This window comes from Mizuhopecten yessoensis, unplaced genomic scaffold, assembly GCF_002113885.1.
Source record: "Mizuhopecten yessoensis strain PY_sf001 unplaced genomic scaffold, ASM211388v2 scaffold2671, whole genome shotgun sequence".
Taxonomy (NCBI): Eukaryota; Metazoa; Mollusca; class Bivalvia; order Pectinida; family Pectinidae; genus Mizuhopecten; species Mizuhopecten yessoensis.
In genome coordinates this window covers 5,225-25,949 of record NW_018404662.1, presented here as the reverse complement: position 1 = coordinate 25,949, position 20,725 = coordinate 5,225, and the positions used below count along the sequence as shown (strand labels likewise).

Here is a 20,725-nt window from a genome sequence, read left to right as displayed (position 1 = left end):
GAAGTTCTGCATATTTTGCGTGTGAACAAACCACTTAAAAGATCCCGAATGACGGGTACTTTGCTAAGCAAGAAACGTGATGAGCAAAAGTTTAGAGTTAATTTCTCTTTTGAGGACATACCTTGCAATCGTTGCTCTTATGACATTTGGAAATGCATTACAATGCTTCGTCGATCCAAGTTTTTTGAAAAATAGAATGTATTCCAACGCCACTGATGGTAAGATTATTTGGTTGTGCCACGGACTTAATCTAATTTCGTGGTTGTGCACACTGTTTCATCATTAATAATGTATGCTTAAATGAAAGTACACATATCTCTGTAATAAATGATGTTAGTGTACACAGTAACTGTTACCCAAATGCAGGATTGCAACCTATATGCGGGGTTTTACCTAACATGTTTATATCAACATGTACCTTGAGAAAAAAAATTAAAGTGCCTCAACATTTTAAACAAAAAATATATTTTGTATAAGAGCACGTACAGGAGCCTGAAGTTCTGTCAAAATTTAATGTTTACAGTTATACAAAAAAAACACTATAATATGCTTAAAAATCTACTTGGTCGTCGACGAAATCCAGTTTCGCTACATTCCTCCCTCCTTTTCTTAAGTCTTTGCCCACAAATACACCAATTATTTACAACCCAGGTCAGGGTATCCACCTGTCAAGCGTACACCCATGCAATGCTTGAAATAATCACTGGTGACCAACTAGCTCAGTTGGTAGAGCACTGTAATGTTCTAGGTTAACGATATCGTTAAGATCTTAGTTCAAATCTGGAGATGGCTGGCTGCTATATATTATATTTTTACTGTCCTGTTATATTAGTAACTTGTATTTTACAATTACATATACTGTAAAAATGTCAAATAGTACAGGCGATGATGCATTATTGCTAATACATCTCATGTAGTGCTACATGTACGTAGCACTTGTACTCTGATTTAAATAACAAATATATACATTTAGTAAGCCATACTGCTTTCTGAAAATTTCCAAAGAGAAGCTACGTGAAGGGTGAAATGATGCAAGCATTTGAGTATGATGTGAAAGGTACTGTTGTTGATATAGTGTTGACACTAGTACTGTTGATGATATAGTGTTGACACTAGTACTGTTGTTGATATAGTGTTGACACTAGTACTGTTGTTTATTCATGTACTTGAGTGCAAGTACTGACACAAACTGTAACAGCTAGTAAGAGCATTTTAATGGTCTAGGATATATTGTGTCAGCGAAGGCTGTTGTATTGATTACAATTTACAGGGAAAGTATGACCACATGCTAAACATTTTTTTTCCATCACTCGGGTAAAAATCCAAAGGCTTGAAAAAGTTCAGAGTACTGATAGATTCTCACAAAGACATGATTCTATCCAACACTATTTAAAATGCCTCTTACAAATTAGAAATCATCAAGTTTGAGTTTGTAATATGTACTTTAAATAATACAAAGTTCATGGTTCATGGTTCATGGTGGTCGACGTCTTCATAAGCATAGTATTGCTTCTGTTGACGCTTCTTCATAGTTGTTCACATATTTACAGGTTGTGCAGAGGACGCGTATATAACTTATAATACATATTAGTAGCACGATGGTAAAAACTTGATTGGATGGTTGACCCAATGTTTATTGAGTCTAGATTTAAAAACATTCAAGGTTGGGGAATCTACCACAATTGTAGGGAGTTGATTCCAATTATTTACAATTCTATTTTTAAAAGCATGTCCCCTAATGTTGGTCTTGTACCATTTTTTTCATTTTTTTTTTGAGTTTCCCCTCGTATTGAGGTTGTCGAAGGCAGGGATGATTTGTTGGTTGGTTATATCTATGGTGTTTATCAGCTTATAGATTTCTACCATGTCAGATCTTAGTCTTCTGTATTCAATTGATGGTAGCCCTAGCCGACGGATACGCTCAGGGTACGAGACATCTTTAAGGGATGGAACTAGCTTGGTTGCCCTTCTTTGAACATTCTCTATGGAGAGTTGGTCTTTTTTCAATATAGGTGACCATGTGGTGACATTAATTTCAAGGTATGGACGTACCAAGGATTTATGGAGGTTGAGAAACATTTCTTTGTTTATACAACTGAAGGTTTTAATATGAGACCTACAATTCTATTTGCTTTCGATACTGCAGTGTTCACTTGTTCACTAGGTTTTAGGTTTTTGTCGATAACAACACCGAGATCTCTTTCACTTGTCACTAAATCTATTGGATGTCTCTCCCGTTGCTGGGTGATCTCATATCCGACGTTGTTCTTTTCTTGGCCTGTATATATTTGTAGGTGTTTACATTTGTCTGAATTTAGTTCTATCAGACATTTTCCTGTCCATTCGCATACCTTGTTGATGTCGTTCTGGAGTGACAATCCATCCTCAATAGCTTTTGTTGGTTTGTAGAGTTTGGCGTCGTCGGCAAACATTTTGATTTTAATGTCAAGTGACTCAGGTAGGTCGTTTATGTAGATGAGAAACAGTACTGGTCCGAGCACGCTCCCCTGTGGAACTCCACTGGTGACCAGTTTGAATGATGAATACTGACCGTTTACAACTACTTCCTCTTTGTTATCTTTTTATCCTGTACCCTTCCACTTTTTCAATCAGTCTTTTGTGTCGGACCTTATCAAAGGCTTTTTTGAAGTCTAGGTAGATTGTATCAATTTGATTGTTATGGTCTAAAGCTTCTGTCCAGTCCTCAAGGGTTTCTAATAATTGTGTTGTGCATGAACGACCACCTCTAAATCCGTGTTGGTTTTCAGTGATCAGATTGTTATCGTCTAGGTGTTTGACTATAATACTTTGTACTAATGTTTAAAAGTGTGATGTTAACTAATAATTTAAAGTAAGCAGGGCTAACAAAAACCAAAGGTAAATGTAGAAACTAATCATGAAACCAACTTAAGTGGCTCAGTTGAAAGGCAGTTTTGACTCTGCAATTATCAATCCTTGTAATGGATATATGTAGTTGTGTAATCATGTTTACGAAGTAGCTGTATTTGTTGTATCATCAGTACATTATTGATCAATGGACTCATTGCTGTTTGAAAAAAATGATACATGCTGCATGTACCACCTTGTAAAATGGTAAAATTAAATCTGTATTATTTTGATTACTGCTAGTAAAGGAACATCATCATTTGATACTTTTATTTGGTTTGTTACATTTACAGATCGAGGACTCACCAGTCGGATTGTTGGTATCTGGACTTTATTTACAGCAATACTTCGCTTCAGTTGTGCAATAGATATTTATAATAAGCCGTAAGTATTTTTTGTCGCGGCATCCAGATGTTGATTACCAAATTCATCAGTTTCCCTGGGGGCTTTTAATATCTACATCTTTCCTTTTCCACCTTTTTTTTTTGCTCCATTCTTAACACTAATGTTTTTGTTTATATTAATGTTTGGATGCAGCTTGTCATTTTGTGGTTTTATGTAGTTTTCTTTCACACTGATGATGAAGATGCAGGGTTGCCAACCTCTAAGTAGTCCAGTGTGTGAGTTCTCCCTCCACTGTTTTTTTTTAAGTGAGAGACTTTTGACGGCATCGCGGCGTAACGTTTTTCGGGTGTTGAGATAACATTTACCTATGTATCAAACAAATCCTGGCTTTCACTGACTACTCAAACATCGTCATTGTTGATCTTTTTACTTCAAGATCTTTGTAGGAAATAAAAACATTTTTTTTTTGCAGATATATATTAAAGTTTTATTTATCACACAAACAACTTGACATCATAAATGCAACACATTATAATCAACAGACTTCTTGTAACGATTTCTTTCTTGGCTAGAACAGGTACCAGTCACTTTTTTGTTTTGCTGTCAATATTGCTAGTATGGCATGGGATGTTCCATGACCTGTCAAAAAAAATAACAGTTAATATTAAAAGAAAGATCTTAACCATAGTAGTAATATGAAAAGTTCATTAACATAAAAGATAAAAAATATATGATAGTTTGAGTGAAAAATATTTTCCAATTACTTCTGGCTACTACAGTATCAAAAGCAACAAACAGACCCTGATCATTTACTTGTACCATGTTTGCGATGATTATGTATACCTACGTACCATGTCTATCCAACATGCTAAAGCACTTCACGAAACTCGTTATTTTGTTTTATCACATCAGATTGAAAAGTGTTTAGTTCTACAAGTCTTTGGTGGGTTAACTCCCTTTGATGTTTCTACCTATTTTTCTAAAGATGTATGCGTTAAGGGAACACCCCATATTGTGAAACTGAAATAAGTATGATAGTGAGAGAATTGAAAAATTGTATCATTACATTTATCCTTATTTTTGCCATCTTATGTGGCTCACTAGGCATGGAGGGCCTGTGAGCTTATATAAAAGTCCCACACAAATCTCAGGTGAAGATCTGTTTGGTCATCTTGATTTTGGAATAAAAATCATGTTTGAGAACATAAAGAAAAAGATTAATATTTGAATCAGAGTGTAAATTATATATATTTTTCACTTTGTGGTGTAACATGTTTTTATGTTGTTTGTTTTTTAAACAGTGTGTATTTTTTGCAACTAAAGAAACAATTTGAAGCACACTGTATAATATATATGCATGTTTAGTATACTTCATGTATGTGATCTTTTTACAGGATATTTGGACTGACACTTTTATCATTTTGTGCTGGACTGGTGCATTTGGTAGCTGAAGTATTTTACTACAGAACAACAGATCTCATGCCATCATCATCAATACAGATACTTGTTTCAGGTAAATTTGTGTAATTTAGTATCAATATATGTCAATCATGACATTTGCCAGCCATAATTGTGTATTTTCTGTCTGTATGTCTGCGTTCATCTTACAAAGTAAGTTTATAGCACACCATTAAGAGATGGCACGCTGTTCAAATTGCAATTCCTCCAAGTGCAAAGAGGACATGGTCAATATTTTTATTATGGAAAAATAAATTAAGGCAAAGTTTAAAAAGATGATAAAAATACCTTTGCAATAAACATTCATGTAGTGCACTCTGATTGGTCAAAGGTTTCCGTACAATAGCTTTATCAAATAGGACTTGATTTAAATGAAACTTGGTCATTATTTACACTATAAAAGCAAAGGCTAGTTCAAATTTGAGTGAAATCTACCAATAATTAAGAACCACTCAGAAATATCTATAGGTTAGGGTTACAGTTAGGACAAAACCACTTGTTAAAAGGAAGAAATACAGAAACAGCACAGGTGTTTCAACACATGAACTTTATATATCTAATGAGAATTCAATTTCCAACAATGAAATGTCATTAAGAACATTCTTTATTAAATGAACCTTGTTAACTTTGGATTCATTGCATTTTCAGGTGTGTCAATACTTGGATTGTGCTGTGGATACCTATTCCTGGATAAATCACAAACCATTCAAACCATTGAAGATATAGAGGATTCCAAAAGAAAAACATTTTCAAAGTTAATGAAACGAAAAAGTAGCTGATATTGAAATATTATTTTTGATATTTACATACTTGCTGGATCTAAATTCTCACTTTTACATGCTTTGCCTAGTCCCTTTTTTATTTGCATGAAAGGAAATTATATTTACATGGAAAAGTATGAATACCTTTATTGTTCATATAAAAAGAGAAGATATTAAAACTTACTTCAATACTTGGTATTTGATTTTACATGTAGAATTGTTGTTTTATGACTTAAGGTAAATCACTGTCGGTCTTTGACTCATGTTGCTAGTTTGTTTAGTCTGAAGGGCTAAGTGAGTATGTAAGCATCAGATTTTTACACTTTCAATTTCTTCTGAAAATACACATATTTCAGCTTACTATAAAAGTCTGAAAAAGGAATCAGTTTCCGCACAATATCTAAGTTTTTAATCAAACTCAAACATCAAGTTGTTGCTATTGCTGAGAAAAGAGTTTCTGTATGGTACTGCTAATTATATGATGCATGGAACGCTTTCCCTTCCAAATTAACCGAAACTTAAGATGGTAAAAGTGGTGATTTCATAAAAGATGTGATAGCTTAATACAAGATGGTGTAGTTTTACACAGGACATTTACAGTGAGATATGATACAAGGTCAATTATCTCATCCTATTTGAGGTGCTATTTTATAAATAAGGTAAAACTAAATAAAGGTTTCAATGTTATTTTAATTCTAATTGCAATAAATCTTGACTTCCATACACTTAACCGATAATTCTGTGTGTGATTTTGTGATGGTTTATGTGCAGCCTCTTGGTCCCTGTTTTGCACATGCTTTGTCTCTGATTTTGTGACAGTTTACATGTAACAGTTTACATGTGACAGTTTACATTTGACAGTTTACATGTGACAGTTTACATGTGACAGTTTACAGTTTACATGTGACAGTTTACAGTTTACATGCGACAGTTTACAGTTTACATTTGACAGTTTACATGTGACAGTTTACATTTGACTGTTGACAGTTTACATTTGACAGTTTACATGTGACAGTTTACAGTTTACATGTGACAGTTTACAGTTTACATGTGACAGTTTACAGTTTACATTTGACAGTTTACATGTGACAGTTTACATTTGACAGTTGACAGTTTACATTTGACAGTTTACATGTGACAGTTTACAGTTTACATGTGACAGTTTACAGTTTACATGTGACAGTTTACAGTTTACATTTGACAGTTTACATGTGACAGTTTACATTTGACTGTTGACAGTTTACATTTGACAGTTTACATGTGACAGTTTACAGTTTACATGTGACAGTTTACAGTTTACATGTGACAGTTTACAGTTTACATTTGACAGTTTACATGTGACAGTTGACAGTTTACACTTGACAGTTTACATGTGACAGTTTACATTTGACAGTTTACATGTGACAGTTTACAGTTTACAAGTGACAGTTAACAGTTTACATTTGACAGTTTACAAGTGACAGTTAACAGTTTACATTTGACAGTTTACATGTGACAGTTTACATGTGACAATTGACAGTTTACATTTGACAGTTTACAGTTTACATGTGACAGTTTACAGTTTACATTTGACAGTTTACATTTGACAGTTTACATGTGACAGTTTACATTTGACAGTTTACATGTGACAGTTTACATTTGACAGTTTACATGTGACAGTTTACATTTGACAGTTTACATGTGACAGGTGACAGTTTACATGTGACAGTTAACATTTGACAGTTTACATGTGACAGTTTACATGTGACAGTTGACAGTTTACATGTGACAGTTTACATGTGACAGTTTACATGCGATAGTTGACAGTTTACATGTGACAGTTTACATGTGACATGTGACATTTGACAGTTTACATTGCTTGTGTTATGTTCATTCGGTTCCAGTTTTTCTGTATTAGTTTTGTCTCCGCTGTTGTGAGTTTCTGTTGTTTGAGCTATCTTTTTACTTGTATTGTATGTATTATATCACCCCTTTTCCACTTAAAGTTTAGACATATTGAAATATGCTTGCGAGAGTCTTTGGTAGACGATTAGTCAATATTTTAATACATATACTATGAGTTCTGATTTTAACTCTCTATTTGTGGTTATTGGACAACCTTGGGATTATTTTAGGTTCAAATACTTTTTTTTTTTTTATCCAAACGAATTTTGTCGGTGTTTAAAAAAGGATTTGAATTAAGTCTCCCCTAAATTGAAAAATGCCATTTTTTATTTGAATTTGACGTTTTGTAGTTGTTAGAAATATTACTATATAAATGATAGTGATATGGGATGTATTGTTTCATTTTTCTTGTCGTTTGGACCAGATAATAGATGAAATTACAATTGTGTGTGGATGGAATGATTTCAAGATAACAAGTCTTTTGATGAATAATTCTATTAACGTATCACAATTAAAAAAAATGAAAACATGTTTCTTCATAAAATCGTTTAATAAATATCAGCGTGTTTTGGAGGCTGGCCAAATTCACTTAGCACCATTAAAATCAACTACACTTCCATTTTTTAAAAACACACAATTATACATCCATAGAAAATACAGGCCTACTTACATTTTCTTGTATTCATACTGCCTCTCATGTCTACCCTAATGGTTCTTGTACTTATGTTCATCGTTTTCTCATACAATAATACATTTAAACTAAGTACGTAATTTATCCATACAAACAAATAATTTATTCATACAATAATATACAACAAATAAAATGAATCATTTACCTATAAAATTATACACAATAAAGTTCATACTTTTTTTCAATACAATAAAATACAAAAAAATAATGTTAATGCAATAGTATGCCTATTTTCCTCGTGTTTTTGTTTACGTAATGCCCGTCATGTATCAGAAGAGGTCCCTGTTGTACCGTATAACATAAAACACAGTTAACTGTAAACCATACAATTACATGTATAAAACACAGTAACTGTAAACAATACAATTACATGTATAAAACACAGTTAACTGTAAACCATACAATTACAAGTATAAAACACAGTTAACTGTAAACCATAACGTAACGTTTACGTAACAAACACATCCTGTATATAGCTGAAATGCATTACACACTTCTATAAGTTTCGGAAATAGAAACAAATTTGTTTAACACAATATGACCAAATTCACAATTGTTTTCATAAAACGTTGACAAAATGACATTGAATTTTGCCTCGGTCTCCATGCTGAGAGCACCGATATCTCTGTAATATAAATCAGTGTGCAGATATAAAATCTGATTCATGATAATATATCTCTATAACACATTGGTAGTATTTCATTGAGTACATTTCAACATTAAATATTCATTCCTAAAATGAAACACAATACTTGGCAAGATTTGTTTCTATGGGAAAACCCTACATATATTGCTATCATTTCTATAGAAGGTAATGGCATCTAACATTATTGCTTTTCTAAGTTGTATTCAAGACGTGAAGCCTTCACCCTACAGCTCATGAGATTGTTTCCCGTGAACTAACTGGTAGAATTCAGATTGTGGATTTTTGAGAAGGTTTTCTGGAGAGTCCAATTCGGCCACCTGACCTTGATCCATCACCAACCCTCGGTCACTGTCCATTATGGTGTTGATACGATGGGCAATGGTCAGCACCGTACTGTCCACAAACTCCTGTCGTATTGTCTCCTGTATCAATATGTCTGTCTCCAGATCCACACTAGCCGTAGCTTCGTCAATACACAGCACCTGAACGGAAAAATAGTGTAAATTTTAACTTGTTCAATGTTTTATTCAAATAATTTTATATCAGTTCATGCCACGGATTTAGATAACAATCTAATTCCGTGGTTCATGCATATACCCATTATCTTGAAAACTTATGTTGTATTAACAAGTTTTCATCTCGTCATTATTTGGGATTAACTACTTGTCCATGTCATTTTTATTATGCCAACATTATTACAATGGACATTCAAATTCCCATTGGTCCAAATTCAAATGAAATACCTCAGTGAGTATCGCCAAATCTAGCGAAAGGGTTGTCCCCAACCACAAAGAAGTATCTTACCTTGGCCTTAGTGAGAAGTGCCCTAGCCAAACACATGAGTTGTCTCTGTCCCACTGAAAAATGCCGGCCCTTCTCTGCTACCTCTCCCTCGAGTCCTCCGAGTCTGTCGACAGGCAGTCGGAGGTGACACCTGTCAAGAACACCCCATAGTTCTTCGTCACTGTAGGAAGAGGTGGGGTCCAGATTCTCCCTGACGGTACCACTAAAGAGGAATGGGTCCTGGGGAATCACAGCCAGATGTCGTCTGAAAGTGTGATGATTTACATTAAATGGTGAACAGCTTTATCTTAATTCTGTATACATTGATCAATACAGGAAGGGGAAATTCAACCGATGTACCATATATATGTTTTACATTTTCAGTCTCTTTAATTAAAGAACACGTACACACATGTATGCATGCACACACTTACATACATACATGCATGCATACATTGAACTGTTACCCGATGCAGTATACAGTCGATATGAATGCAATTTGGGTGACAGATAAATAGAATGTCGCCCGTTATGTTTATATTTACATTTACATGTATATAGTTTGTTTTGTATAGTAACTGAAGCAAAAATACGTTTGAATTTCCCGCTTATCATATCAGTGACGTCAGTAAGTTCAAATCCCAGAACAGCCGACATTTCCAGAAGAAACAATATAGTCCCTCGTGTCATTGAAAACCACACGCACATAAAATGGTTTGAACACAAACTTAACTTTATTATTTATTTCATATGAGTGTGTATATGTTGAAAAATTGTTGATAATTGCATAACTTCTGCTTGTTTAAAATTAAAGCTGTTTTTCGCGCATTGATAGATTACATGTATTTTGAAGTGATGCGGCGCTTATGTTTCCTTCGACTGGAATATTACGTTATTTTCAGAAGCATATATACTCGGAAATGTTTAATTAAAGTGGTCCTTTCAGTAGGTGATAACGATTCCAAGGACATTTCGTTTGAAATAGATTCCATGTCTAATCGGTCAGCTTAGCATCGCTAGCAGACGACGTTCACAGGGGCTTGGTTTCGTGATTTTGAGTAATGGATGACATCACTGAAAAACCACAACACTTCAAAAGGTATTTGTACACATTCTAAAACCTTGTCGATACCCTCGACTTTTTACAAGGTTTTAGAAATGCTGAATTTTAGTGTTGTGGTTATTCACTGATGTTATGCATAACTCAAAATCTCGAAACCGATCCCCTGTGTGATGACGTTGACAAACTTGGTAATTTCGTATCTAGAATGTCGCTTACAATAATTTTGGGGTACCTACACATCCTATAATAAATTTATATTGTCATAATTTGTCAAGTTGCTTTATTTTTTTGCGATGACCTATATTGCTAAATGCTAACGAACCCAGAATGTTTTCCGACTATAGGCCTATTGATACCGAAAGTATCGGGCGGCCATGTTTGTTTACCTTGTACCAGCTGTATTCCTACACTGGCCGTATCACTGTAAATTGTAGTATACAGTCTCATATACTGCAATTTGGTTTACTAACGACATATAGGCAAATGCAACACAGAATGTAAATATACATACATAAACATGCATACATACATACGTACACGCATGAACACGTATACACATGCATGCATACATGCATACATGTATGCATGCATGCCATGCATACATATATGCATACATACATACATAAAATCTGTTGGTTGATTCTATATATCTCTGAACACAAACACGAATAGCAGAATTAAGATCTTCACTAAGGTACAATGTAACTACTTGCTTTAGTCAATAAATTAGCATTAAACATTAAATGTTCATAAAGGTTTAGGTCCAAGTTTAAGTGTAAATTTAAATTGGTGTCAAACTGAAAATGAGACCGAGATATTATCATATTTTGTCGATAGTGTGATAGTTCCGTGTTACTATATGATAACGGTTGTTTGACAGTTACGTGTTACTATATGGTAACGGTTGCTTGACAGTTTCGTGTTACTATATGATAACGGTTGTTTGACAGTCACGTGTTACTTTATGATGACAATCACTGGAATGCAACGTGTTACTATATGGTGAAACTCACTTGACAATTACATGTTACTATGAGGTGACTGTTACCTGACGTCTTTGAGATCCAGTTGCTGTATGTTCAATCCATCAATGGTTATATCTCCGGAGCTGATCTCCACAGTACGAAACAGTGTCTGGAAGAGGCTTGATTTCCCGGATCCAGTTCGTCCCACAATTCCAACTTTTTCTGCGTGACTTGTGCTGAACGTGAGGCCTTTGAGGACGTTAGGTAAACCATCCCTGTACTTCATGTGGACATCACTGTAGCTGATCACACCTGTAGCTGGCCAGGCCGGAGAGGGCTGTAACATACAATGACGATAAATGTACAATATACATTGTGGACTTATTTCCATAAGTTGATTAAAATACCATTTACTGATATGATAATTCTTTGTTATCAAAATAAAAGCTTACATGACTCACCTGTGAACCTTCCCATTTCTCGCTGGGCGTGTCCTCTATATACTGCTGTACCCTCTCCACGCTAACCATTTGTGTTTCAGTCTCAGTTACGCAGTTGACGATTCCGTTTAAAAGACCAGACAGCGAAAGGATGTAGGAAATGGCGAGTCCAGCTACACCTGTGACGTAGAAATAAGCATTGGATATATTATAAATACTTCCTAATATGCATACAAATATTATTCATTCATTGAAATCATCGTTCATAACAATTTCTGCAATCTTGTCTTGTATCATCATTGCACATTTAATTTAGAAATCATACCTGGATCGATTCCATGTATGTTGTGTTCAATCACAGCCAAAAAGGCTATTCCAGTCACCATGACGATTCCAACCAACTGCGTCTGGATCCAAAGCCAGAGTGCTATGTTGTGGCCTGTATAACGAGTTTTTAACCAGTTGTCCAGACGATTAACGTATTGGTCTTTGAATCTACAAGGATATGGCCATTATCAGTTTTACGATTCAAAAATTCAGCAATGCTTAATCATAAATAGCATTTGCGATAAAATGGCTATAATTTTTATTCAAACTGCTATAATATATTACTTCTAATAAAGAAATCAATTAATTTCATTGTTTTGAAAGAAACCGGTATCAATTAATGACACAAATATCAACCTTAAAACAAGCCTTCATCTTATACGAAAATAATACTGACCTTTCGGACTCCCGAAATGCCCGGATCGTAACTACTCCCGCAACAGTCTCTGAGAAGTGGGAGAAGATCGGTGAACGGTTAAGACTTGCTATTCGTCTAACTTCCCTAGACGTGTGGCGATATTTTTCCTATGAACAAATGTAGTACGAATGTAAGTAAACATGATCGACCAGTCGAAACATCTAGCCAAAACAGACATCGAAAATTGAATGAAACATTTTTGTCGAATTGATCTACTCATTACATGTTACTGTTGACGACCAGCATTTCTAATGCGTTTTAACTAGAATTGGTCGGGATGAAAGTTTAAAATATCAATATATAATTTAGAATGAATAAATAAAAACGAAACCTATAATATTATCATTAAGTGAATGTACCTGTAGCTGATAGTAGACTGCGCACACAGGTAGAAGGAGAAGTATGAACCAAGGCATTCCGTAGCAGACAATGGATATAGCTCCAACAACTTCGAAAAATTGGCACAGAACCACCATAATCATGTGGCTTATGGAGTCGTCGATAGTCCCCATGTCTGATGAAAACCTGTTCAGAATTCGTCCTATAGGAGTCACATCATAGAAGGACATAGGCGCCTACAAACACACAGTTCATCTTATTAGAAACGAATCAAAATCACAAAAGTAAGAAATTATAACGACTACAAGTAATATACAACAACAAATGAAAACATCCAGCTTGTACAGGTAATGAAATTGCGATATTGTATGATTGGATAATTAAACATTGATTTACCTTTAGTATAGTATTGAGTAGGTCACTGTGTATGGTCTTCGCTACTCTCATCCCACTATAGGTAAATAAAATTTCCCTGACAAGCGAGAATAGAGAGTAAACACCAGACAGACATGCGTACACCCCCATGTAGTAGAAAAGACTTGATTTTCCGGATGATGCAGGTGATGTGAAGTCATAACGTTGATCGAAGCTGAAAAAGGAAGAGACAATATTTAACCAGTTTAAACACGAAATACGTCAGCTTAATTTACGTATAACTAAATCACTCAATGTAAATAACTTTTTAGCGAATATTTACGTGCATATACTATATTGTAATCAATTTAAAGGAAGCTTACATAATTGGTGTGGACATGTTGTCATGGAAACAGAGATATCGAGAAATGGAGGTGTTGGTATCGTCATTATTAGTACTGGATACCCAGTAAGTCAGCCACCAGTCTTTCATCATCTCGGACACTGTAATAGGGGAATGTCGATGAAACAAATATCAAAACAGTTTTGATCAGGTGTTGAGTTTTATTTTAATGCTTAGAGACTACTTATTTTACATCAATTTAAAAAGAAATATTATTGGTTTCTTGACCATTCAAGAAATCGAAATGCCATACTTCTTTCCTTGTTTGATTTCTAACGTAAACGCAGATTGACGAAAGAGAAATAAAAACTTACCTCGCATGAAGACAATAGATATTATCATGGCTAGGGCTAGCCATTTACCTATCGCTGATAGATATGCGTTGTACACTTCTAACTTCATTTCCCCAGTAGCCTTAGTCTCCTCTCCTAGTTTCCCTTCCTTGTTGTTGTTATCATTGTAAACCACCTTCACGCCTTCTTTGTCCGATGGTTTGTGTTCAGCAAATTTAACATCGGTAAGCACTTCACATGGAAGACCTAATGGAAATGTAAACAAAATAGTAAACGTTGCTAGCTAATTCATTGCGGTTTCCTACTAGTATTTTTATTAAATGAGTGATTGTTTGAATTATAATTCCCTACCTAAAATCATTTCTACGATATAAATAAGTTTTCCTTCAAAGAAACTAGGACATTTGTGTAATGACTCACCCATTTTGGTGATTTTTCCATCATCCATAGCAATGACAAGATCTGCTTCTCCAAGAAAATTGATGTGATGCGTGCATAGGATTCTCGTCTTGTTTTTTAGCAATCCCATGATGCACTTGTCATACATTTGTTGTGCCACGTGCGCGTCCACTGCTGCTAAAGGGTCGTCAAGAAGATACACCTCCTTATCCTGGAAATAGAATGTTGAATAAGCATTTACAAACTTTAAACTTTTGCGCGAAAAGCTAGTTATCTTAAATTTTTTATGATTGTTTAAAGGAAAAGTTTATTATTTCTTCAAAAGAACATTTTATTTCAAGACAAATACAGGTTCAGGTTTATCAATAGTGTGTTGAATTTACCTGATATAATGCTCTTGCTAGGGCGAGTCTAGCTTTCTGACCTCCACTCAATGTAACTCCATTCTCACCAACTTCTGTCTTATCTCCAGCTGGTAACATCTGAAAGATTAAAAGAACCATTTTTTATGCTTGCTGAAAAGGTTTATATGACAGAAAACTCTATATATCATCGAAAACATACTGGTAATATTTGTTTACAGTAGAAAACAAATAACTTAACAATGTGTCACATACGAACCTCTATATCTTTTGTGAGTGATGCTGCATCCAGTACATCAGCGTATTTCTTGGCGTTGAACGGACTGCCAAAGGTAATGTTATCCCGGACGGTTGCCTGTTGTATCCAAGGTTCCTGATCCGCCAGAGCAAACCCGTTTTTGAGGTTAGACACAGAAATATTGCCGTCTTTCCGAGCCATTTCTGCCATTATAGCGTTCAGAAAGGAACTTTTTCCAGAGCCAACCTTGCCGACCACTCCTATGAACTGACCCTATAGAAAAAAATTATTTGTAATATTGTTATGAAAAGGCTTAGGTTTTATGAATGCTAATTAAAACATATCACATAAAGATTTCCATCACAAACGATGTACATTATTACTCACTTTTGTGATATCCACAGTAATATTTCGCAGACTTAGAGTTCCAGATTTACTGGTTGCCTCCTCTGATTCGCTGGTAGATTCAGTCTCACTTTCTTTTTCGTCACTTTGCATCTTCTCCTCTTCCCAAGTGAATTTCCCAGTGTTCACCGATATCACATTTTCGGATTTCTTCGATTCTGTAACCATATAGATGGAAAATTGAAATTATGTTTTGAATCCATATCTATTTGATATGAGTTTCATCCTTATTTTTAAGTGATTTGACTTCTGAAATTGCTGAATGTCAGATATCATCCAGAAATAATTTATTAGCGTTATTTTTTTCACAAAACAATTATCCTGATATCTCAGTTTTCAAATAACGGCACCTACCAACCGCATTAATCGTTCATAATAACAAAATGCATTTAATTGGTCTTTTCAAAAATAACGAAACGAAAGTATGTATACTCATGCTAGTACAACTAAACAACAATGACATCGAAGTTTACCGTGTATTGTTTCGTAATATTTTTCCAGATCAATATCTTCCAATGCAACAAATTTCTCAATTCTTTCAAGGGAAATAACTGCTTCCATTATGCCATTGAAGACCCAAGGAAGATGATTGAGAGATCCAAGGAGTTTCAGAAACAGTGCTAGACTTGCAAACATCTGTAATAAATATATATATATTCTTAAATATGCACATTATTGCTATTAAATTGGCAAAATCAGTGAATTTTTCGTTCGATTTGTGTCTTACGAACGTTTCGTCCAGACAATTAGCATGATTATTGACCATGGAAAATTTAATTTAAAGAGTCAAACGTTACCAAAGGTGACATAAATGAAAATATGATACAAACACTTCAACACGAAAACCACATGTTTTGTTTTTACCTTGGCGGCCGTTAGCGTATTTCCCATCATAATGTATGAGCTGAAGGTCAGTACGGTCATAAAGATAGGGGTCAGTGTCCACAAATATCCAGTGATGGCTCCGATAACTTTCTTTTGTTTCATGATCTGTAACTCAGCATCACGGAGTTTGTCAATCATCTTCCGGAAGTGATCTTCCCATGTGTAAAGCTTGATTATCTTAATTCCGCCCAGCACCTCGTTCATCAACTGTGAGAGGAAACGTTAACTAAATTAAGCATCTCATTCTCACATTCTACTAAATGATTACATCACGACTATTTTGACGTTTATTAATTAATTGATTTTGTTATCAAAAAATAAAATTTGTTTTAACAAAATAACTATTGAACTGTTGTTTTATTTTACTAATCAAGTTAACATAGATAGTACATACCTTCGTTCTCTTGTCTTTCTCTTCCATTAGTAACTTTCCGAGAGCAATTTGCTTCGTTGATATGATCTTGTTTATGGGGACAAGTACCAAAGCTACTACTAGTCCTCCCAACATGGCAATCCCGACCAGTTGATATAGGATATACATACATAATATGGTCTCAAATGGAAGACTCCACAGGGCGTGGAAGCAATGGCAAAAGCCCATCATTCGATCTGTATCAGTCCCAAGAAAATTGACAATCTCGCCAGTGCTGAATTTCGATAAGGAGACGGTACTTATTCGCAATACTTTCTGATAGATAGTCGTCATGATAGACATTCTCACTTTCATAAAAACATGCATACGGACAAAGTGAAATCTACTCTCAAGGAGAGCTTTTCCAAAACTCGACAAGAACAATAAAAAGGCATAACGATAACCGATGTTTGATGGTTCATCCCCATTTTCGAAAAAGGCGATCAACAAACCAAGTGATATTGGACCTGTGAAGTTAATTAGATGTGCAATTAACTCTAAAATACCACAGTAAAGAAAAAATTCCAGTCCGTAGGCTTTGTACAACGCCTGCAGTAAGGTAGACTTCTTTTTCTTGTCAGTCTGTACACTAGAGTCAACCTGTTGGAGTGTTTTAGAGAACTGTTCCTGAACTCTCTTAACGTTGAGATCGTTTGGCATGACGAACATATCTATAGATGAGAGACCGGCCTTTTCATTTCCTTTTTTCAGAAGTGGTTGTACCCAGTTATAAGTTAACCTGGAGAACAGAGATACTCCATCCTCATTGACTGTGTGTTCGTCATCACAATTCGGATCCGTCTGGTGTTTATGAGATTCATTTTTGTGACCATCTTGTGTTCTTTGTAATACTTTCCTTGTCACATAAGTGGATATTATCACGGTTAGGACAGCAAGTAGGACATTGACAACTGAGGACGTTATAACTTCAAATGGTGCTTCCGTGACAACAGTCTGAACAACCATTGATTCTTTGCTTTGCAACACAGTTGTATTGACTTCTTTGAAAATTGTGACGTTGTCATCCATGATTATGTTTTCTTTAATGCACAGCGTTCTCCAGAGCGAGTACTCGATATCAATTATCTGAAAATGTATATATGTTCATGTATAACATGAAAATCAAGGCACTTTTCAATTTTCTAGTGATTAAAACTGTTTTATCGCAATCTTCATTATATATATATATATTCTAGATGAAGTGATATTTATAATATTTAAAAATGTAAAATAACTATTTTATCATGTTCGCAGTATTTTAACCAATCAGAAAGAAGTTCCCATAAAAAGATGAAAGGAAGAAATAAACTGAACCGAATATCTCTGTGTATTAATGTCATTCGTATTATATCTCTGTGTATTAATGTCATTCGTATTTGTGACCATTTGGGATAAATTCTGTTCAGATCTGCGCTTGTGTATCAGGGGAAATAAAGCATTCACACGAACCGCCGAATATATACATAAATAAGGAATATCCACTGTTTATTTCAGTTACATATAAGTGGTGTTGGAAGTGAATAACTACAGTCACACATTTTGTTTTTAACATATTTCCTTTACCGATTTGCATTTTAACATATCAGTATACTAGTTCTATTCGGTATTTATTTAGTATTGTGTTCAGGATAGAAATAAAATATATATGTATTTTTTAGTAATGAATTAGATTAAGGTCCACTGTACTAAAATATAACTACCACAATAACTTTTATTATGATGTATATACTTATATTGAATCGTCAATGATACTAACGTTAAACGTTTTAGTGTCGTTCCGCCTTTAAACTCAAATGGTACAACATATACTGTATAATGTATACCTCATAGCTCATTCAAATAGTAATATGATATTAAGACTTACCGACGAGTACGATTGATTGAGGTTTCTACTTCAACAATATTTTATATGTTGACAACTTTAACCGTTCGAGGTCTGCTCCAGCCAAGCTGAATGACCCAACTTACCGGACACTTTATTTTATACACAAGTCTGGCCAAAATACCGGAATTCAGCATGCTGCTGATTTCCCTGGGTCTAGAGAAAGGGGATTTTTTTCCAACTGAAAATAGACATGATATACGTCTTGTGTATACACAGCGAAATGAAAACGAGGTCGTGTGACATAGCTGTATTAACTATAATCGATCGAACACACGGTCAGTCTAGTGTATTTAAACGCCGCGTAAGTACGGGACATGGTTACTGTTTACTTGTGTTGTTGTCGTCCATTGTTAGTAACTCATATACGGCTATAATCAAATTTTCCTCTGTACTTTCCGGATAAATTCACCGTGACGAACTCTTACATACCAATCTAAACCTTTTACCATGTAGTAGTGCAATGGACATACGATATATAATGTACTTAACGGGATATTTGATTTAATTATGTTGATTGCGTAGTAATTCACGAATCTTGTCACACAAAATGACAACGTGCTATTTTATTGACGGATAATTAAACTCCCATCTCATCTCTGTTGATTTATGTTTAGAATATAACAGTCATTATCCCGTTCGCTTTCGCCATATTTGAGTATGATCTAAGCCTTCACGCACTAAATGTGTGTACTGCCCATAGGTATATAGAACGCCAAAATCACTTACGTATTAAATTGTTCGTTGACTAACATACGGTTGTGTTGAGGATTACGCCAACGGCAATAATTATCTACACGAGGTCCAACATTCCTATACCTGTATAAATGGCAGAGTTTTACTGATGAATTGGTGTATGTCTTAATTTTATGTATATTATTTACCAGTAGACAAAACGATTATGACTTATATGGTTTTTTTTTATCAATTTTGCCACATTCGGTAATTAACACAAATAAGGTAGGCATCATTTTGGATTTCACAATCAGTGTAATATAAGTTGCTCTGTGTACTTACAGATACTATTATAGCACTCCTATCTTTTTTGATCGCGTCGCCAGGAGGGGCATGTGATAAAGAGAGTGAACAGTAACGTGTACTGGTAAGGCTGTGTTATATTTCCCTTGGACTATAAAAACTACGCACTTGTATTACGATTTTTAAATGTTCTGCTTTATATTTCGATATGAGTCAGCAAGGATCGATTTATCATTTCTGACTTAAGACGATACAATTTAATCCAGAAACATGTGTTTTATTTGATTTTTAATAATTATGATAACTTCAATTATTGCATTAATTAGTCAGTGTATTCTTTGATTTTACTTCTAGATTTTGTAAATGTTCAAACACATTTCTGCATTACTTTACTCTTCTACAGAGCTGGTACAAGAAAATACAAAATAAATCTTATATACACAAAACTGTCTATCCCTAACTTAAATGTTATATCGGACGAAAAAATGAATTATTTGGAAGAGTGTTATATTTGCTTAATTACTTTGTTATTGTGAATTGATTAATATCGTATATCGTTTTTCAAAATATCTTTATATAACGACTTTGCGCGTAGATTATAATTGAAAAAAAAGATTGGGTATTTTGTTCACAAACTCAACGGTTGGTTAGGTATGCCAAAAATGGCATCTGCATGTTGAAAATAAAAATGTGTATTTCGTTTGAAATAATACGGAATTGGTCAATTGCACTACGTCTTCCATATGTTCATTGTAATCCAAGACATAGTGAACTTTTGATTTTTCTAAATTATTATTTTATACTCCCCTGCCTCCTAATATGTCATACATTGTAGCTCATGATTGTTATAATGCAATCGATTACACACGACCACATATATTGTTATACCTTTATACTAGCTATATTGTAAATATTGTGTTAAGATTTTTTTTATAATATACGCTGATAAACTCATTAGCTGCCAACGAGACAACTAGTATGTCTTTTGTGTTAAATACACATTTTGCTATGTTTGTTTTGCTTGTTTTCAAAGGAAAAGTATCATGTTTAGCCTAATTTCATATGATGTAATGCATATGTGAAGTAACCAAGTTTTTGCAATTAAGTT

The 20,725-nt window shown here is 34.4% G+C and overlaps 2 protein-coding genes across 3 annotated transcripts; one reads left to right on the top strand and one right to left on the bottom strand.

Annotated features, from left to right (window-relative positions):
* Window positions 1-23: 23 nt before the first annotated feature.
* LOC110446261 (probable ergosterol biosynthetic protein 28) lies at window positions 24-6,269 on the top strand. Of its 2 annotated transcripts, none has more exons than XM_021491307.1 (4): window positions 24-218; window positions 3,180-3,270; window positions 4,626-4,744; window positions 5,338-6,269. In XM_021491307.1, the coding sequence occupies exons 1-4, from the start codon at window positions 80-82 to the stop codon at window positions 5,466-5,468; spliced, it is 480 nt and encodes a 159-aa protein (XP_021346982.1). In that variant the 5' UTR covers window positions 24-79; the 3' UTR covers window positions 5,469-6,269. The 2 variants fall into 2 exon arrangements, with proteins under 2 accessions (XP_021346982.1, XP_021346983.1); XM_021491308.1 differs by lacking the exon at window positions 24-218 and adding an exon at window positions 2,352-2,401.
* Window positions 6,270-8,195: 1,926 nt separating this feature from the next.
* LOC110446259 (multidrug resistance-associated protein 7-like) lies at window positions 8,196-18,780 on the bottom strand. Its single transcript, XM_021491304.1, has 18 exons — window positions 18,622-18,780; window positions 16,740-17,843; window positions 16,325-16,552; window positions 15,934-16,096; window positions 15,443-15,618; window positions 15,077-15,328; window positions 14,839-14,937; window positions 14,477-14,666; window positions 14,078-14,302; window positions 13,744-13,864; window positions 13,403-13,595; window positions 13,027-13,242; window positions 12,647-12,774; window positions 12,248-12,417; window positions 11,944-12,101; window positions 11,566-11,819; window positions 9,476-9,719; window positions 8,196-9,153 (listed from the first exon to the last, which is right to left on the bottom strand). The coding sequence occupies exons 2-18, from the start codon at window positions 17,784-17,786 to the stop codon at window positions 8,896-8,898; spliced, it is 4,122 nt and encodes a 1,373-aa protein (XP_021346979.1). The 5' UTR covers window positions 17,787-17,843; window positions 18,622-18,780; the 3' UTR covers window positions 8,196-8,895.
* Window positions 18,781-20,725: the final 1,945 nt, after the last annotated feature.